Here is an 18,207-nt window from a genome sequence, read left to right on the forward strand (position 1 = left end):
TTGGACATTTTCACTTTGTCAATCCTACCAATTCATGAGCACGGGAGATCGTTCCATCTTCTGAGATCTTCTTCAATTTCTTTCTTCAGAGACTTGAAGTTTTGTGAACAGGTCTTTCACTTGCTGGGTTATAGTCACACAAAGGTACTTTATTTTATTAGTTGCTATTTTGAATTTCTTTCTGGGCTCTTTTGCCTTTGTTATACAGGAGGGCTTCTGATTTTTTTTTTTTTTTTTTAGTTAATCTTGTATCCAGCCACTTTGCTGAAGGAGTTCTCTGGTTTAATTTTTGGGGTCACTCATGTATACTATCATATCATCTGCAAATAGTGATACTTTGACTTCTTCCTTTTTTATTTATATCCCCTTGATCTCCTTTAGTTGTCCTATTGCTCTAGCTAGGCCTTCAAGAATTATGCTGAAGAGTTATGGAGAGAGTGGGCAGCTTTGCCTTGTCCCTGAATTTCAGTGGGGTAGCACACAGACATGGCAGTGGTCCAATAGCAGAAGCCCATATCTCTGAATGTCATTATGTGGTGCCTGAAGATAGGCAGTAGCACACTCTGTCTGGAAACATAAGCAACTTTACTGAAAAGTATATTTCCAGTGATGTAGGGTGCTTCAGGAAGTAATGAGGGTCTGCTCTGCTCCCATTAGTTCTATGGAACAGCTGCTGTCAGAGGAGACAGGACCCAGACAGATACAGATACCGACTAGAGCCTGAGCCCCAAAGGCTGTGCCCTTCAATATTCAATCACTGTGATTAAAGCCATGTGATGTTCTTTCCTCTGTTTGAGGAAGTCACCAGCTTCATGTCTTATCAGGTTCATTTAAGACAGTTCTCAGTTTTTCTTTTTAAAATATTTTTTACACAATTGAAAATATTTACATATTCCAAATTCAAATTGAAAACTGAATAACAAATTACAAGGAGTCTAATTGCATCATCCCTTCTACTCCCACCTGATATCTTAGATTGGCTTTGCTTTCATTTTTCTATGCTTTTCTTTGTACTTCTGAGCATGTGGCCCTCCTCTTAGCCCAGATGTTCACTGTAACCTCTTCATGCCCCATTTTATTTTCAGGAAATGCTCTCTGTTTACTTTAATTTTGTTTTAATGGATATATTATTAGCTGAAAGGCTGGTAAATGACAGGTCTAGAAGAAACACATGTCTAGGAGAGAGGAAGAATGCGTGAATAAGGAGAGACACCAGGATTCGGACGTTAAAAACTTATTTGAGGTTTGTGGATATGGATGCACAGTGCCATGCTTGCTTGCTTCAGTGCTGTTTCTCAGTTACAGTGGGCTGCTCACACAGTCACATATAGAATAGGAAACATGTTGGATCTGTGTAAATTTAGAAGCTCAGCATGAGGAGGGAAAGGAAGTTGAGGGAGGATGCAATGGATTGCATTCAAATCTCTGGATATAGGCTGATGGGGAGAGAGGTCAGTCTAGGAAAATAGAGGGATAGAGAAAAAGTACAGATATCAGAGAGGAGAAACCTTGTGCAGACTTGACTCAGGGAGGAGTCTCAGATGATTCTAGATGGCACGGGACTGTGGAAGGCTTGGAAATGGGCTATCAGAAGTTTACTTAGTTGTCGTAAGGCTGTATTTCCTGTTAGAAGTGATAGTGCAGTGTCATTAAGCATGAAACAGGACAGAATCTGAGTATCCATAAAACAACATTCGCAAATACAGATGGGTTTCTACTCCCTGACAAATGAAGTATGAGAGCTGTATTCCTTTTCTAAAAATTGGTTCACATTTCTGAGGAGAATTATTATTCATGTTGACAATAGCAGAGGCCTTCTTATCATGTATAAATGTTGAACTCTAATACAAACAGAATTATGTTCTTGAAGTGACACTGTGTGCTTTTCATACTCTCTCCTTAACATGGAAAGCCATCTCTTGTTCCGAGGATGGACACAGCAGATGGTAGGATCCCGTCCTAACCTGAAAATGGGTTTAGTATGGTGAAAGTATTCCTCTGAAATAGCAAACACCCTTTTTATTACATTCAAGAGGAGGTAGAGGAGAGAGAGAAAGAGAGAGACAGAGAGAGGCAGAGTCCCAATCTCTCATTGTCAGTATGAACGATCCTTCTGGAAGGTGCAGTGTTGAACATAAATCAAGCATCCAGAGACCACATCGTTGCTGTAATGTCTTTGTAATAGTATTCTTTTTGTTTTGTAAAATATGGTTCTTTAAATGTAAAACATTCCAAATTCTATTGATACTTCAATTGGTCAGTTGATCTACTACAACATACTTAGCCACAAAGAATATGTAGAGTATACTGTTTTGTTTTGTTTTGTTAACTCTAAATCATTAGCCTTATAGCAGTAGATTGTGAAATACAAATTTTATGAGTCTTTAAGCCTATCAAAAACTGACTTAACTATTATATCATTTACATAATTAGGTACTCTTCTGTATTTTAGGCGAATAGGAAAATGCTATATTTGCACAGAATAAAACCTACAATGGCAATTTTGTGCCTGAATCAGGTAAAATTATCAATTTTACTATTTTGCCCGAGGAGAAAACACTATTTTAGTTTTTTAACACGTTTTACAAGTAACACTGTAAATACAAAATGTGCTTGATATTTTTGATGTGACAAGCCAGCCACCTCAGATCAGTGTCTAAGAGTGCTGACTGCATAGGCTCATTGTGCATGCCCAAATTCTTCATGACTCAGAGCGGTGAGACAGGGCTGCAGACCCGCTGAGTTAACAGGTAGAGATGCAGGCACCATCTGCCCCAGGTCTCATCTAGTAATCTGGACCTGTGTGAAGACATGTTCTCCAATTTGTAGGTAAAAAGAAGAATATAGGAAGAAAAAGTTGTCTTTACTTTCCTCATTCATTTAGATTTTAATTGTGAGATCTTTATATACAAAAAGTGCATAGCTAAAATGTGCAGCTCAGTAAAATTGCAGCACTGATATGCTAAAACTCTCACCTGTCATAAGATAAAATATCACCAAGAATTAAAGCACCATAGTTTTTCTCTTAAACTCTGTTTGCTATCTTCAACGAACATTACAATGTGAATAACTTTATCCAACATGAGGCTTCCACAGTCACCTATGGGATACTGTATCATGAGCCAGGCTCATTTTTCCTGCCAAGGAATATTCAATTGTACAAATGTAGCGTTCTCTACACATTCTATTCTCAAAAAAAAAAAAAAAAAAAAAAAAAACAACAACCATTTGGGGAGTTTCTCCTTGTGGAAGTGGGGGATAATACTACTGTATATAGCTTCTGTGTATCTGTGCAGGAATTGGTTTCCAAGGAGACTGGCAAATTACCAAAGTGAATGAATGAATTTAAAAGCCTACTAAAACACCTGTGCGAACTGTGCCAGCGCATCTTTCCAATACTGGATGCGGTTGTCTTTGACTGATCACTCTAACGGTTCTGAAGCAGCATTTTAATTTATTTTATAAATTCTCCACATGCAACATTTTTTTACATTTCATATATTAGCATCAACCTGTCTTTGTTATTTTTCAAATCTATGCTTTTTCTTAATGCATTTTTATTGATATTTAAATTATTAGCATAGGAGACATTCTTGTGTGGTATCTTTTATTATTTTTCACGCTGTCATACTTTCTCAAATATAAAGTATTGTTTTTCTTATTCATTCTAATTCTTTTTGTGCCTTAAATATTTTTTCTATTCAAAGTTACAGATATGGCCTATTACACTATTTTATGGATACGTTATTTCTCTTTGTGACAAGGTACTTGGTATCAATTTTTATATATGTTAGGAGACATGTTTCATATTTTTGTAGGTATATCCACTTTACCCAGTTCTGCTTAATGAAAGGCCCCAGTTTCTGCCCAGCACTATGATGTCACTGCCGTGAAGCAATTGTATATACATGTGTGAGTGATGTCATAGATCAGCCAGGTCCACCCTCGTACAGGTACCGAGCCACTTTATTTGTGGACGCAGATGCCAGGTCTCGGCTTGTTCTCATTGAGGCATGGCTTAGATATTCACAAGATTTTTCAATGTCTTTCAAATTGTGTAGCCACAAAGAAAGAGAAACAGATGGGGGAGGGGAGGGGAGCAAGCCACCTGGAATTTCACCTGTTATATTCTGATAACCCAATTTGAAGAGACTCTTTCTCTGCAGTGCTGGGTGGCTAATCAGGGATCACACCTATCCGTGTCTTCTGTCTTCCTTCCTTCAAGTTCTCTATAGAGGTGTCATATGTATTCAGTTGGTTTAGCAGGGATATTTCATATTTATCACGATTACAGTTGTGTCTATCCTTAATTTTCTGTTTAAATGTTTGTTATAATAAGCAAATGTAATTAATTTTGAACATTGTTTCTATAAGACAGAAAACATAATTTGTTCTTTTCTGTCTTTAACTGTCTGCATATTCACATGTGCATTTGGTAATTTATTTTATTTTTCTTTTTTATGTTTCTTACATTTAAATCAGTATTAAGTGGAAAATATAACATTGTTAACCTATTAAGATCATAACATTTTGGTGATGGTGGAAATAGGTGCGTTTGTTCCAAGGTCTCTAAAGCACTTGGCAGGAGAATGAGAAAGAATGTTTTCAGTTTGTAGAGTATATCTAGGCTTGCTGTGCATTTTTAAGAGGGTGTTATAATATTTTATTTGTGCCTTTTTGACATTGACTTTGATGATCATTTAATTTCCTCCTTTTAGTGGTAATGTAACGAACTATAGTAAATGAGTTTTCAGAGCCAGATAGATCTTGTATTCACATAATAAACTCAATGAGGTTGGTTTTTGCTTATGCAGCTTTCATCATATTATTTGTCTTTTTGATAATTACAATTATGTGATTATTTTCTTAGAATGACTGCAGTGTGTTTTGGCCTCATAGTTGTGCTTTCATTAGAAACGAAAGGACCAGTGTCTTGCTTTTTTCTCTCAGTAAATGTACAATAGTAATTACTCCTCAAATATTTCATACATTTTACCACAAGTTAACAGGTGTTGAATTTTCTGAAGAAATTTTAATTATAGAATTGAAATTCTTAAGAGTTGTAAGACCATTCAAAGTTTCCATGTCTTTTTCTAACAGACTTCATCTAGATGTTTTCTCGTGACGTCTTTACTTTCAAATTCATCAACATAAATGCACTTTAGATTCTCTCATATTACTCTAAAATCTGTAAGAGTGAGCCCTTTGTGACTGCTACTGAGTATTTAAAAGCCTTCACACAATATGTTCATCAATCTTAAGAGAGCCATTTATCTATTTATTTATTTATTTATTTATTTATTTATTTATTTATTTATTTATTTATTTATGTATTTATTACAAATTCTTCACTCTTTATCACTGCTGTGGCCCCCTCTATCTCCTCCCAGTTCCACTCTTCCTCCCTCTTCTCACCCTACGCCCCTTCCCTAGCCCACTGATAGGGGAGGACCTCCTCTCTTATCTGACCCTAATCTATTAAATCTCATCAAGAGTTAGCCTTCTACCACAAGAAGAGGAACTGGTTTCCATTGGATCAGGCTTCTGAGTTGTATTCCTTAAACCTCATTAATTTTTGATTAATCTTTAATTAATTTGATTTTAATTTATTTATTAATTTTTGTCATCCAATATAGACATATATAAAATGAATGCATTTAGATTATTTACATTCACCATTACCCATTCTTACCCTCCTTCACTCCTGCCTCGCTTCTTCCAAACAAGTCTTCCTACATTTGAATTTTATTCTTTTTTGTGATTCACTGAGTTTAGTTAGCATTTCTTGCATGAACTTTTGTGGGCAGTTACTTACTGAAGCATGGTCAACTTACTACTGGCTATATTACTGCAAATAAGTATTCCTCCTTATCTAGCAATCATTACCCACCACTGGAAGCTTTGTACAGCCCTCTTTTGCATGTTCTGGTTCTCAGATTCTTCCCACTCCCTCTTCTCTATGATCCCTGAAACTTAGAAGAGAACCTAAATTGTCATTTTGAGGGCTAAGTACTGAACAGTCACTCTGGCACCTGGACCAGTTATAACTCTCTGTGCTAACTATCACCCATTGTAAAAAGAATCTTCTCTGAAAGAAGCTGAGATGCTGAGAAGGCGGTTAAACACTATCTCTTTAATAACACAGCAACTTTGGATTTCTCACTTTATTTTTGATCTCCCATGCCATGGGCTTTTGGCTAGATTTATGGTACTAATCATAAATTCTGTCTTGACAAGTAAGCACCTATTGACCCAGAAAGCAGTTGGCTACGCCCAAAAATCACACCATTCTTACACCGTCGACATAACTTGCTCAGCAGGCCAGTACTACAACATGAAGCATCTATATCTGGGAGAAGCCATTAACACTTTTTCTCTTCCAGCAGTCTTTATAATACTCTTTGATACTATGAAAACTATCCAGGAAAGAAGAAACTTCCAGTTTGTTTCCTTATGGCCTTCTTTTCTTATGAACTTCCAGGTATACATTTCCTTACCAGATGTGCCTTGATTTCTCTGTGTCTCATATTCAAAGTGTACAATCTCTTCAGCAATAAGATCTTACTATCTCATTCTGAGAAGTAACCAAGAGCAAGAATAATAGTCTATATAATTTTGGAAACGTCTAAGACCTCATGACCAACAACTCATAGAGAGGTATTCCAACCTTAGCATTGAGATTTTTGCTTATTAATTTGTGACTTTGGGGCAGCATTATCCATTCATGAAGTATATCTGCTCATATTCTTGGTTTGTTAGTTTTGTCATTTTTGCCTTAGAACAAAAAGCAGTCACAAACACCAAGTCCCTTTTCTGTGTTATCATCTTATTTAAAAGCTTGGTGCTTTAATATTCCACTATTTCTGTGTTAAGTTTTTCTAATTTCCATCAATGCAAAAAGTAATAGTGTTGAATGCTTTTGTTAGAGTACTTTATCACACCAACAGGAAGAGAAACTAATACAGAAATTGATACTAAGAGGTGAGGCCATCGCTGTGATAAATTTAACTAACCATCTAGCCCTTAGGCCTTTCGAACTGTTTCACAGCAGGAATGTAGAAAAGTTTGGAATTTTGAATTAGAAAGTCCCCAGCATGATGGAAACAGAGATTAATGGGCCACTCTGGTGGAAGCATAGAAGACAAAAATACTGAGAGAATGAAAGAGAGTATACACAGCCGTGAGGCTTCATAAGGGAACAAGGGTTTCATTCAGGAACTGAGTTTGTAGCTATTCATGAGATAGTTAACCAAGAATATCACTTCATTCTGTCTATGATCTGAGAATATAAAATGAATTTAAATTAAAGATAAAGCCCTAATGTGTTTGGAAGAGGTAGGGTAGATGAGTAAGCTTATAGTTCTAGATGAGGAGAGTACAACAACAAAGTAGCTATAATCGTTAAAGTCATTGGCAACGCTACAGGGAAACAGCTCTCAAGGACAGCAGGATAGTTGCCTTCAGGACAAGCCACCACTCATCAGGGACCTATAAAGAGAATGCAGCTGGGTTCTCTATTCCTCAAAGACAATTCCCCAGCATTTCCCCAGCGTCAGCACACAGGAAATGACACAAGTCTCATCCAAGTGGGACAGACTCTATCCATATGGCATCAGAACTCCTGGTGGATGCCATGTGGATCATGTCCCTGGTTTTGTAGACATGAAATATGCAAGATTGAGGGGGTCATTGAATCTTGTTCAGAAATTTCAAAGAGCAGCTGATACCAGGCAATTTGTGACAGGGACAGAATCTCTGCGAGGCCATTACATTTACATGAAGTTTAGGTTGTAATAGAAACTTCAGTATGTTGGAGATGCTTGGATTATAGAATGTCCATCAAAGATAGCTATTGGCATAGAATGCAGCCAGTCCGTGAGTTTTGCTGCAGGTGGCCGTGCTAGAGGCTTAAAGCTATCTGAGCCTTTTGGAGCACAATCAGTTTTAGTCAAGTGCGAGACATGGAGTGACAGAGTTTGATGTTTTCACTGGTGGATTTTGTTATTGCTTCTGTCAGATCATTCATTGATAGTCCCTGATTCCTCTCTTTTGGAATAAGAATATTTATTCTATGTCATTATATATTGGACATATGTAACTTTTTTTGTTATATAGGTATTCCAAGTTAAGAGACTTAGAACATTTAAAGTATTAGAATTAATGACTGTGTTAACTTAAACTTCAGGTAAATGAATGTACATTAGAACATAATTGGCCATAAGCCAATAAGATGTGGAAGGCTATAACTTAAAAGTGATGTTTTAGGGTGTCAAGTTGATACTGGGTAGAACTGCATTAATTGTCAACTTGACAAAATCTGTAATCCTCTGAAAGACAGGCCTCTGAGTGTGTCTGTAGAGGCTTATCTAGACTGCATTAATAAAGGTGGGTCCCTCTTACTGTGGTTTGTCCCATTCCTTGGCTGAGATGTTGGCCTGTATAAGTAGAGAAAGTGAGCTGAGAGCAGCATGCATTCATCACTCTCTGCTTCCTAATTGTGGTCACATTGATAGTTCCTTGAATCTCCTACTGCCCTGAATTTCCAACATGATGAACTATACCCCTGAACTGTGAACCAAAGTTAATTCTTTCTTCCTTAAGCTGCTTTTTTTCAGAGTATTTTATTACAACAGTATGAAAAAAAATTAAGATTTGAGGGTTGTTAATAGCTATCTAGTCCAACATTACCCAAACAGGAAGACAAATTTTCCATCATTTTTATTATCTTATTTCTAAGTACAGATGTCAAATATAGTGGCATTGTATTAGGTTTATATAAGAATAATTGAGCTAGTAAAGTTGTAAATTATATATCACAAAAGAAAAAACTCAGCAATTGATTTTCTATGTGGTTAAAAACAAGTCTTCTTAAGAGTTAGGTCTTTATGGAGACAAACCTACAATTAGCCTTTTCAATCATATATTTATTTCTCTACTCTTTTTGGTTACATCATTCTGACTTTGTCACACTTTACTACCAGATTCCAATTATCTGTTTTGTTCAAAACATTCCTATGTGGATTTAAAACTGAATCTTCCTTTGCTTACATCTTTTAAAAGCTGTTGCATTTAAAATTTGTTGTCTGTTGCTTTCAAAAACGATCATGAAATTTGCAGGTAAATGGTGGGATCTGGAAAAGATCATCCTGAGTGAGCTGACCCAGAAACAGAAAGATGCACACAGTATATACTCACTCATATAGACATATAATATAGGATAAACCTACTAAAATCTGCACACCTAAAGAAACTAATCAAGAGGGAGGACTCTTGCTAAAATGCTCAGTCCCTATCAATCCCAGAAATGCAAAGAGGATGGACATCAGAAGAAGGAGAAAACAGGGAACAAGTCAGGAGCCTGACACAGAGAAACTCCGAAAGGCTCCACCCTGCAGGGTATCAAAGCAGATGCTGAGACTTATGGCCAAACTTTGGGCAGAGTTCAGGGAATCTTATGAAAGAAGTGGGAAATAGTAAGATCTGGAAAGGAGATCCACAAGGAGATCAACAGAACCAAAAAATCTGAGCACAGGGGTCTTTCCTGAGACTGATACTCCAACCAAGGGCCATTCATGGAGATAACCTAAGACCCCTGAACAGACGTAGCTCATGGCAGTGCAGTGTCCAAGTGGGTTCCATAGTAATGGGAACAGGGACTGGTCTCTGACATGAACTGTTCACCTTCCCCTGAGGAGGGAGCAGCCTTACCAGGCCACAGAGAAAGACAATGCAGCCACTCCTGATGAGACCTAACAGACTAGGATCAGAAGGAAGTAAAAGAAGACTTCCCCTATCAGTGGACTTGGGGAGGGGCATGCATGCAGAAGGGAGAGGAAGGGAAGGATTTGGGAGGAGAGGAGGGAGGGAGCTACAGGAGGATACAAAGTGAATAAAGTGTAATTAATAAACAATTTTAAAAAGTTTTAAAAAAGTAAAAAAAAGAAAATACATCGGTTTTATTGGTGTATATGATCATTTATTTTTATAATAAACATTTTTATCTAATGCTCAGCATCATTAATATGAATATAAAATTTATACCTAAGTGGAAATTCAGTGTTGATATTTCCATTTGATAAACTGATATTTTGATGATTATGTAACAAATTATATGTATTATAAATTCAAAGAAAGACATTTTTTGAAATGCCTTGTAACTGTCATCAAGATAGTCATGGGGAGTACTGCTTTTATGATTCCATAAGTCATATGTTAAAACATTTGTTTTAGAAAAGTATTGTTTTGAATAAAATGGTAATAATTATTAGCTACTATTTTACAGACTGTCTTATCAAAAAGAGCTCTTCAATCTTCAGTGAGTAATTGTCCAGTATGGAAATAGGTGTATACTACTTATATGAACTGAGAACAAAATAATCCTTGCAATTTCATAAAAATATATAATAGCATATAGTATAAAAATGATCATAACTTCTTTTGAAAAATGTTTTCCATATATAAAAAATTAGCCTTAACTAATAGTTTAGAAAATAGCCAAAGAATGTATTTACAGTATATGTAAAATGCAGAGATTTGAAAACTAATAATCAGAGTAAAACTATTCCTGGATAATTAATTGAATCCTGTTAATATATTCATGTATTATAGACCTACCAAGAAGATATATTGTTCATTTAATTTATTTGCACTCTAAATATAAGCCTAATTTCTTTTTATAAAGCCTATTGATGTTTAATATTCAGTATGTATTAATTTAAGAGGGCTATCAAAACAGAATACCCAGACTCAGAGATATGCAGGGTAAAAGGCCAAGATCGAGGTGTGCACAGATTTTGTTTCTCCAGAGGCCACTCTCCTCTAATACAGCTTCTTTCTGCCTGTATCCTCTGCATAAACACACTCTGGATGTTTTGTCAACCTCACCAGAATGGCAGGCATATTAGCATGGCCTTTTATGACCTTATTTTAATTTAAATCCCTAAAGACTGCTTATTTAAATTGAAACCTTGAAAGTCAGTGATTTGACACATGAATTACGTAAAGAGCATATATTAACATGTAATAATACAGCACATAATAACAGCATAAATTAGCATGTAATTAATATAAGCATAGAATAATTGATATAAAATATTAACTAAGAATTTAATTAATTAGTATAATAAATATAACTTATTGATCATAATATAATTAATTAGCTTATAGTAACAGCATAAATTCATTTGCCATGTATGTAACCATATTACATATGACAGAAAATATTCTTATACAAGAGGCTATTATAAAGGAAGAGAAAATATAGAAAGTATATGTAGTCAATCTTGAAATCATATTCTTACAAGTAATTATAGAAACTGAGCAAGTTTTATTTATATATTTATGAACAGATACAGCATATAATATATATTGTATAACACATATATACACAAAATTAAAGAAATAGAATCTATAAATTTGAGAGAGAGGAAGGAGATTCATGGAGGGTTGGAGGGAGAAATGGGAAGAAGAAATTTATATAACTATATTTAAATTTCAAAAAATAAAAAAATACTTAAAATATGTTTTAAAACTAAAACCAAAGATGTTTATGTCTTACTGCAATAAAAATATGTTAAATTATTATTTTCTAAAAGGTAAAGGACTTGACAGTATGAAAGTGTAGGAAATTATATTAGTAGAATATTGATAAAAGGTATTTCTAAAGAGGAATTTTAAAAATAGAATTGCTAAAAATTATTGAATGGAAAAAGACTTGTAAAATGAAAGGAAGGAAATTCTAGGCATAAGTATTTTAAATTCAAATTTTTGGATCAAAAATAAGCATGATAGTATGTTAAAATTTCAGGAAACTTCAAGCATAGTAGAGCATGATTAAATAAGTGTCAGGGGCTGGCTCTCTACCATGGGGAGGGTCTCAGGTTGGTCCAATCATTGGTTGGACATTCCTTCCATCTCTGTTCCCTCTTTAATCCTGTACTTCTTGTAGACAGGGTAATCTGGGATCAAAGTTTTTGTAAGAGTGTTGTTGTTCCCCTCCCTCCACTAGTCCTGCCTGGCTGGGAGATGGTGACTTCCGTCTCCATGACCTACCCCACCTGCCTCCTGTTAGGAGTCTCTACTAGACACACCCTTATCCTCTCAGGAGCCTACCCTGTGGCAGGCTTCTAGCTTGTCAAAGAGATGTCCCGCTCAGTTTCCCTTCCTATTCCCAGTATTTTCACTTTCTACTTCTGTTCTCCTCAAATCTGAGCCACACTCTTGTTTCCCTCCCCATTCTATCTCCTGCCCAGTTCCCTCTCTTCATCCACTTATGCTATCTATTCTATTTCTCCTTCTGAATGACATTGCAACACCCTCCCTTGGGCCTTCTTTGTTACTTAAGATTGTAGTATGGTTAGCCTGTACTATAAGTCTAATATCAGCTTATAAGTGAATACACACCATGTGTGTCTTTCTGGGTCTGGGTTACCTCAATCAGGATGATATTTTCTAGTTCCATCCATTTGCCTGAAAATTTCATAATTTCCTTGTTTTTAATAGCTGAGTATCATTCCATTGTGTAAATGTGCCATAATTTCTGCATTCATTCTTCAGTTCAGGGACCTCTAGGTTGTTGTCAAATTCTGGCTATTATAAATAAAGCTTCTAGTAACTTACTTGAACAAATATCTTTGTTGTATGGTGTAGCATCTTTCATGTATATGCCCAGGAGTGTTATAGCTGGGTCTTGAGGCAGAGATAGTCCCAGTTTTCTGAGAAAGCACTAGATTCATTTCCAAAGTGGTTGTAGAAGTTTGCAACCCCACCAGCACTGAAGAAGTGTTCCCCTTTCTCCACGTCCTTGCCAGCATGTAGTTGTCACTTGAGTTTTTGATCTTAACCATTCTGACAGCTCTAAGATGGAATCTTAGAGTTGCTTTGATTTGCATTTCTCTGGTGACTAAGAACATTGGGCATATCTTTAAGTGCTTCTCAACCATTTGAGATTCCTCTACTGTGAATTCTCAGTTTAGCTCTGTACCCTGTTTTTAACATGATAGTCACTTGGGAGGCTCCACACAGCAGCTGATTGAGACAGATACTGAAACATGCCTCCAAGCATGGATTGAAGCTCCAGGGGTCCTGTGGAAGTGTGGGGGAAAGATGGAAGGACTTGAAGGGGACAGAAACCCCACAAGAAGACCAACAAAGACAACTAAGGGAGCTTTCAAAGACTGAGACATCAACTAAGGACCATGCATGGTCTAGGTCTAGGTCCCCTGTTCATATGTGGTTGACCAGGTGGTGGTGCATATGTTTAATCCCAACAGTCTGGGAGGCAGAGGCAGGCAGATCTCTGAGTTCAAGGACAGCCTGGTCTACGAAGTGAGCGCCCAGGTCATCTAAAACTACACAGAGAAATCCTGTCTCGAAAAGACAAAAAAAAAAAAAAAAAAAAAAAAAAACATAAAACAGGAGCATGGGTTAGGAATTAATTGTAGAAGCATAGCATGTGTGACTCAAAAACTGGTGAAATGTCCCATCTCAAAGTGAGTGGCAACTCTGAAAAGCTGCACCATTGAAAATGCTCCACTCCTAGTCAATGTTCCTCTTCCTATACCCTCTAATTCCTCTCAAAGATCTTACAGCTAAAGCGAGTGGAATCTCAGGAAGGGGTCTAGTGATCCCTCCACTTCTACCTATGGAATATTAACACTTCATTGTCATTACCATAGGCTTACTTACACTGTATCATTTTAGCTTCACTGTTGACTTAGTTGGGGTTTCTATTGCTGTGATGAAACACCATGAGCAAAAAGCCAGCTGTAGAGGAAAAGGTTGTTTTGACTTATACTTCGACCTTGTAGTTTCTCACTAAAGGAATCCAAAAAAGGAAAAACAAGGCAGAAACCCTGAAGAAGGAGCTGATGCAGAGGCAATGTAGGGCTGCTGATTACTGGCTTGCTCCCCACGGCTTTCTCAACTTGCCTTCTTAGAGAACCCAAGATTATCAACCTTATCAACCCATGGATGGTATCACTCACAATGGCTGGACACTTCCACCAACCACTAATTGAGAAAATGCTGTACAGGCTTGACTACAGTCTTATCTTATGGAGGCATTTTCTCAATTGAGGTTCTCCCTTCTTGGGTAATTCTAGCTTCCATCAAACTGTCACAAAACTGTCAAAGACAACTGTCATGGCCACTGGCCAAGGTTGCCACAGCAGTCTACTCCTTGCAAGCTGATGACGATTCCATGACCAGAAGAAAAATGACTTCATCAAATTTCACTGACATTCAAAATCTTGCCAAGATTACACAGGATTAAAATGTAGACATTTTAGAATGTAAACACTCTGAAGACTTCACACAAAGGACATATCAATGTACAGACAATGACAAGAATGATTTTCAATAATGTTATGAGTTGCCAGTTACTATAGGAACAGGAAAAAATAAATGTAATGATACCAAAGTCAATGGTAATATGTGTGATACCAAGATTTTCAGCAACCAGCACTCCCAGAGAATTTTTAAAACAACCTAACATTTTGTTTAAAATATGAAAAGATATATTAAATATAGGCATAGCCATCTTAATACCACCTAACTAGTGAATAACCAAGCCTCTGAGGGCAAAGTGTACATTTGTGACTACAGTGAGAAATTAATTTTAGAATCAAATGAGAAAAAATTATTGCAACATATTTTGTGGAATATTTATCATGCTTATTTTTAAAAAATTCTCAAGTAATTCTATAGAAGATAATCAAAACAAAGTAATAAAATACAGAGATCTCCACTGACGTAAAGGGAAATGTTTTTGTCACCTGTTTTTGCGCCGAATGTGTATGACTTCGGTTTCTTAATAAAAGCGTAATGATGTTTTCATTTCTCCTCTTTCCACAGGCGGGGAAGTCCCCTACACAACTCTGGCAACCCGAATGATGATGGGGGCATGGTGGTTATTTGCTCTGATTGTCATCTCATCGTATACAGCAAACCTTGCTGCTTTCCTCACCATCACCCGCATTGAGAGCTCCATCCAGTAAGTAGGCATAGATTCCAGAAGTCATCACACGCATCAAACGCTGGGCATGCCATAGGGAAAGCCCTCTGAGCATGAATGCGCACCGTCTGCTAATAAGCTGTCACTCTCCTTTTTCCAAAGGCTTAATTCTATGATACCTCAGAACATCAGTCCTGCATAGTTTATTTTATAAAATAGATTATTTTATAACTTAAATATTGCTTTCCATATTTTCCTGGAAGGATAATATGTTGTCAATGACTTTCACAGAGAGTAACTATGTAAGGGCAGGAGAAATTGTTCAAAACCATCCTCACCTGTGGCTGGGCACGCTGTGAGTCTGAGGCCAGCCTGCTCTACAAAGAACAACTAGAAATGTGGAAGGATTTCCTAGAGTCAGCTTCCCCTTAAAGAAAAGCACAAAACTTCTTGACTCTAAAGCATATGTAAGTGAACTCTGTTCATGACCAGAAAGCCATTATAGCAAAATGCCAAATCAAGAATTATTTAGAAAGAAGTGCATTGTTCTTATTCAATCTACAATCTGAAATTGAAGCCCCCAAAGTCAACTAATAATACTCATAGGCAGTCAATTCCTTTCTCCATTTATGAAAATGATACTTCTAATTTCTCTCATCAAATCATGCTCCTCAAAGTGTTCTATAATTGTTGCTTTAGCACGGACCCTTCATAGTCTCTCAATGTACTCCTCTTATGGCCAGCTCTATGGGTAATAGAAATTACAAATGATGCTGAGTAAATGTGGGAGATTGAATAATAATGAAAACTATTGTAAAAGCCTAGGAAGAAAATTGATGAAATTAGCAACATCATAAAAATAACCATCATTTAGTGATGAGTTATCAGATGCCAGGATCTGTGCTATTATATGAACATTGTCTCATTTAGCGCCCGTCACCATCATCTAAAATCTGTACTCTTCATGACACATTTTACAAATGGAAAGCTGAAGGTAAGAAGCTAGGAGTTTCACACTCATACGGGAGTGTCTGGATAAAGAGCAGACCTTCAGGGTGGCTGGCACCTGAGCCTTCTTGCAGGCCATTGCCACAGTTCTCCTTCCCCACACTCAAACCTTCTGTGTTTAGAGAAGGAAGTGTCAGCTTTAAGATTAAAGCCTTAGCATTTACTAAGAATACAGGGCAAAGAATTTACTTCATGTAATGTTGTAAAAGCCCTCAATCGCTCTGAAGCAGTAGCAATGGTTTTTGTGTTTAGCCAGTTTTATTAGCACACAAGTCAACATGAGTTAATTGCATCTATGATTGCTCTGTGCCACTCTGAGCAAGACATTTTGGCATACACAATAAAAGAAAAATTCAATATATTTAAAATGCAAAACGTGACAGTACGATATGCATATGATCATGTATTAATTCTTATAATTAGATTAGCTAACACATCTATTACTGTCCATAACGTCTGTTAAATATCCCCAAACATGTTCATTTCGTAACTGACTTTATGCGTTTGAACAAGCATCTCTTTCCTTCCACCACCCCACAGACTTTTCACCACTGTTTTCATCTTTGCTTCTATGGATTTGAATTTGTACTATAGTAATTGTGTTTCTATGCTTGGCTCATTTCACTTAGCTTAATGACTAGGCTGATCAGTGTAGTAGCAGATAGAAAGTGGAAAAAAATGCTTTTTAGAGAAAATTGGAGTGTTAATTTTATGTTTAAAAAATGTTTTTATTTTCTTGAGATTAGACTACAATCACATCATTTCTCCCTTCCCTTTTCTTCCCTCTGAACCAACTCAGGTAGGCCCTTGCTTGTGTGTGTGTTTGTGTATGTGTGTGTCTGTGTGTGTGTGCATGTTCATCAACATATAAATATACTCTACTAGTATATATAATGTAACTTGTATGTACATACGTTTTGGGGGCTGACCATTGGTATTGACCAACTGGTGTACTCATTCCTAGACAACACTGTTCCTCTTGCTCTCAGCATTTTCAGGCCTTCTGAGCCCTACACCCCACTTGTCCATGTTAGAATATCTATTGCTGTGGTCCTTGTTCAGACATGTTCAGACAGGCATGTTGGTGGTATTTTATGAGTATATACTTTACAAAATAAACTTCCTATTAATAATTTATAACGGAATGGACACATTTAGATATGCTTAAAGCATTGTTTACATTTAGTTTTAACAAATTTTAAATAAATGAACAAATAAATAAATGATCTTATACTACATACAAAAATAATGATAACAAAAACATGCCTGACACATATTGAGCATTTACTGTGAGCCAGACATTAAGTATTTTGCAGTTATTTTCTCATTTATCTCTCAAAGAATTGTCACAGCGTGTTACCATTATTTCCATTTTGCAAATGAAGAAACTGAATTACAGAAGCTAAATGCTCCGCATCACCCAGTTAGCACTGAAGTTGGTATTCTAACATGTCAACCCAATGCTAATCCATGGAGTTGACGCTGTGATTAGTTTCTTGTCTAGTGCGGGTTCCCCTAATTTGTTTGACCCAATGTTTTGCTGACAGTGCAGGTCATAGTGTACATGAGCATCTTTACCATTCAGTTCTTCTGAAGTTCCCAGCACCAGCTCCTCTCCAGTTTACTGTACTATGGAAGCAGGCACACTTCCAAATCTTTGTTATTCCAAAGTCTCTTCAAAAGTAAAAGTTAGTAGAGGGAAAAAAAATCTAACTTTGTAAGGTGTTTCCCTCAAACGTAGTTATACATTCCAAAGCAACTGAGCATTCATTTCCTTAAAAATTAATCCTTTCTGTTGCCATTAGGCCTCATGAAAAGTCATCAATGGGTGTAATAATTTTCTACTTCCTCCTAAAACTATCATCAGAGTAACTTGGGAAAGAATCAAAACCACTTAAGCTAGAGCAATCTGATTCTCTCCCAAAACTTACAGATAACCTAAAATTTCATGTCTTACTTTTGTTGGTAGACACAAATGCCTATAACACTGCTTGGCTGCTAATCTCCACCTGTAAGTAATCAGTTTCTTGAGAAGTTCCAACTCTCTCTTTTTTTCCTAGAAAATATACTTTCCACCACCTCATGCAGTGCCATCTTAAGCACTGCTGTTCATAAAATTAGCTTCTCACTGAATTAAACAGTGAATGTTAACACTTCTGATGAGCCAGAATTTGCTATGCCATTAGCCAACATAGACTGTTTATATATATATATATATATATATATATATATATATATATATATAT

General features: G+C 36.5%; 1 protein-coding gene across 1 annotated transcript in view; it reads left to right on the top strand.

Annotated features, from left to right (window-relative positions):
- Window positions 1-18,207, top strand: part of Grid2 (glutamate ionotropic receptor delta type subunit 2) — a 1,513,832-nt gene that overhangs the window by 1,227,304 nt on the left and 268,321 nt on the right. The window contains exon 12 of the mRNA XM_055612670.1: window positions 14,854-14,992. Coding sequence (XP_055468645.1) covers window positions 14,854-14,992 — 139 coding nt within the window. The remainder of the gene's footprint in view (window positions 1-14,853; window positions 14,993-18,207) is intronic.

This window comes from Psammomys obesus, unplaced genomic scaffold, assembly GCF_907164565.1.
Source record: "Psammomys obesus unplaced genomic scaffold, mPsaObe1.curated_primary_1811, whole genome shotgun sequence".
Taxonomy (NCBI): Eukaryota; Metazoa; Chordata; class Mammalia; order Rodentia; family Muridae; genus Psammomys; species Psammomys obesus.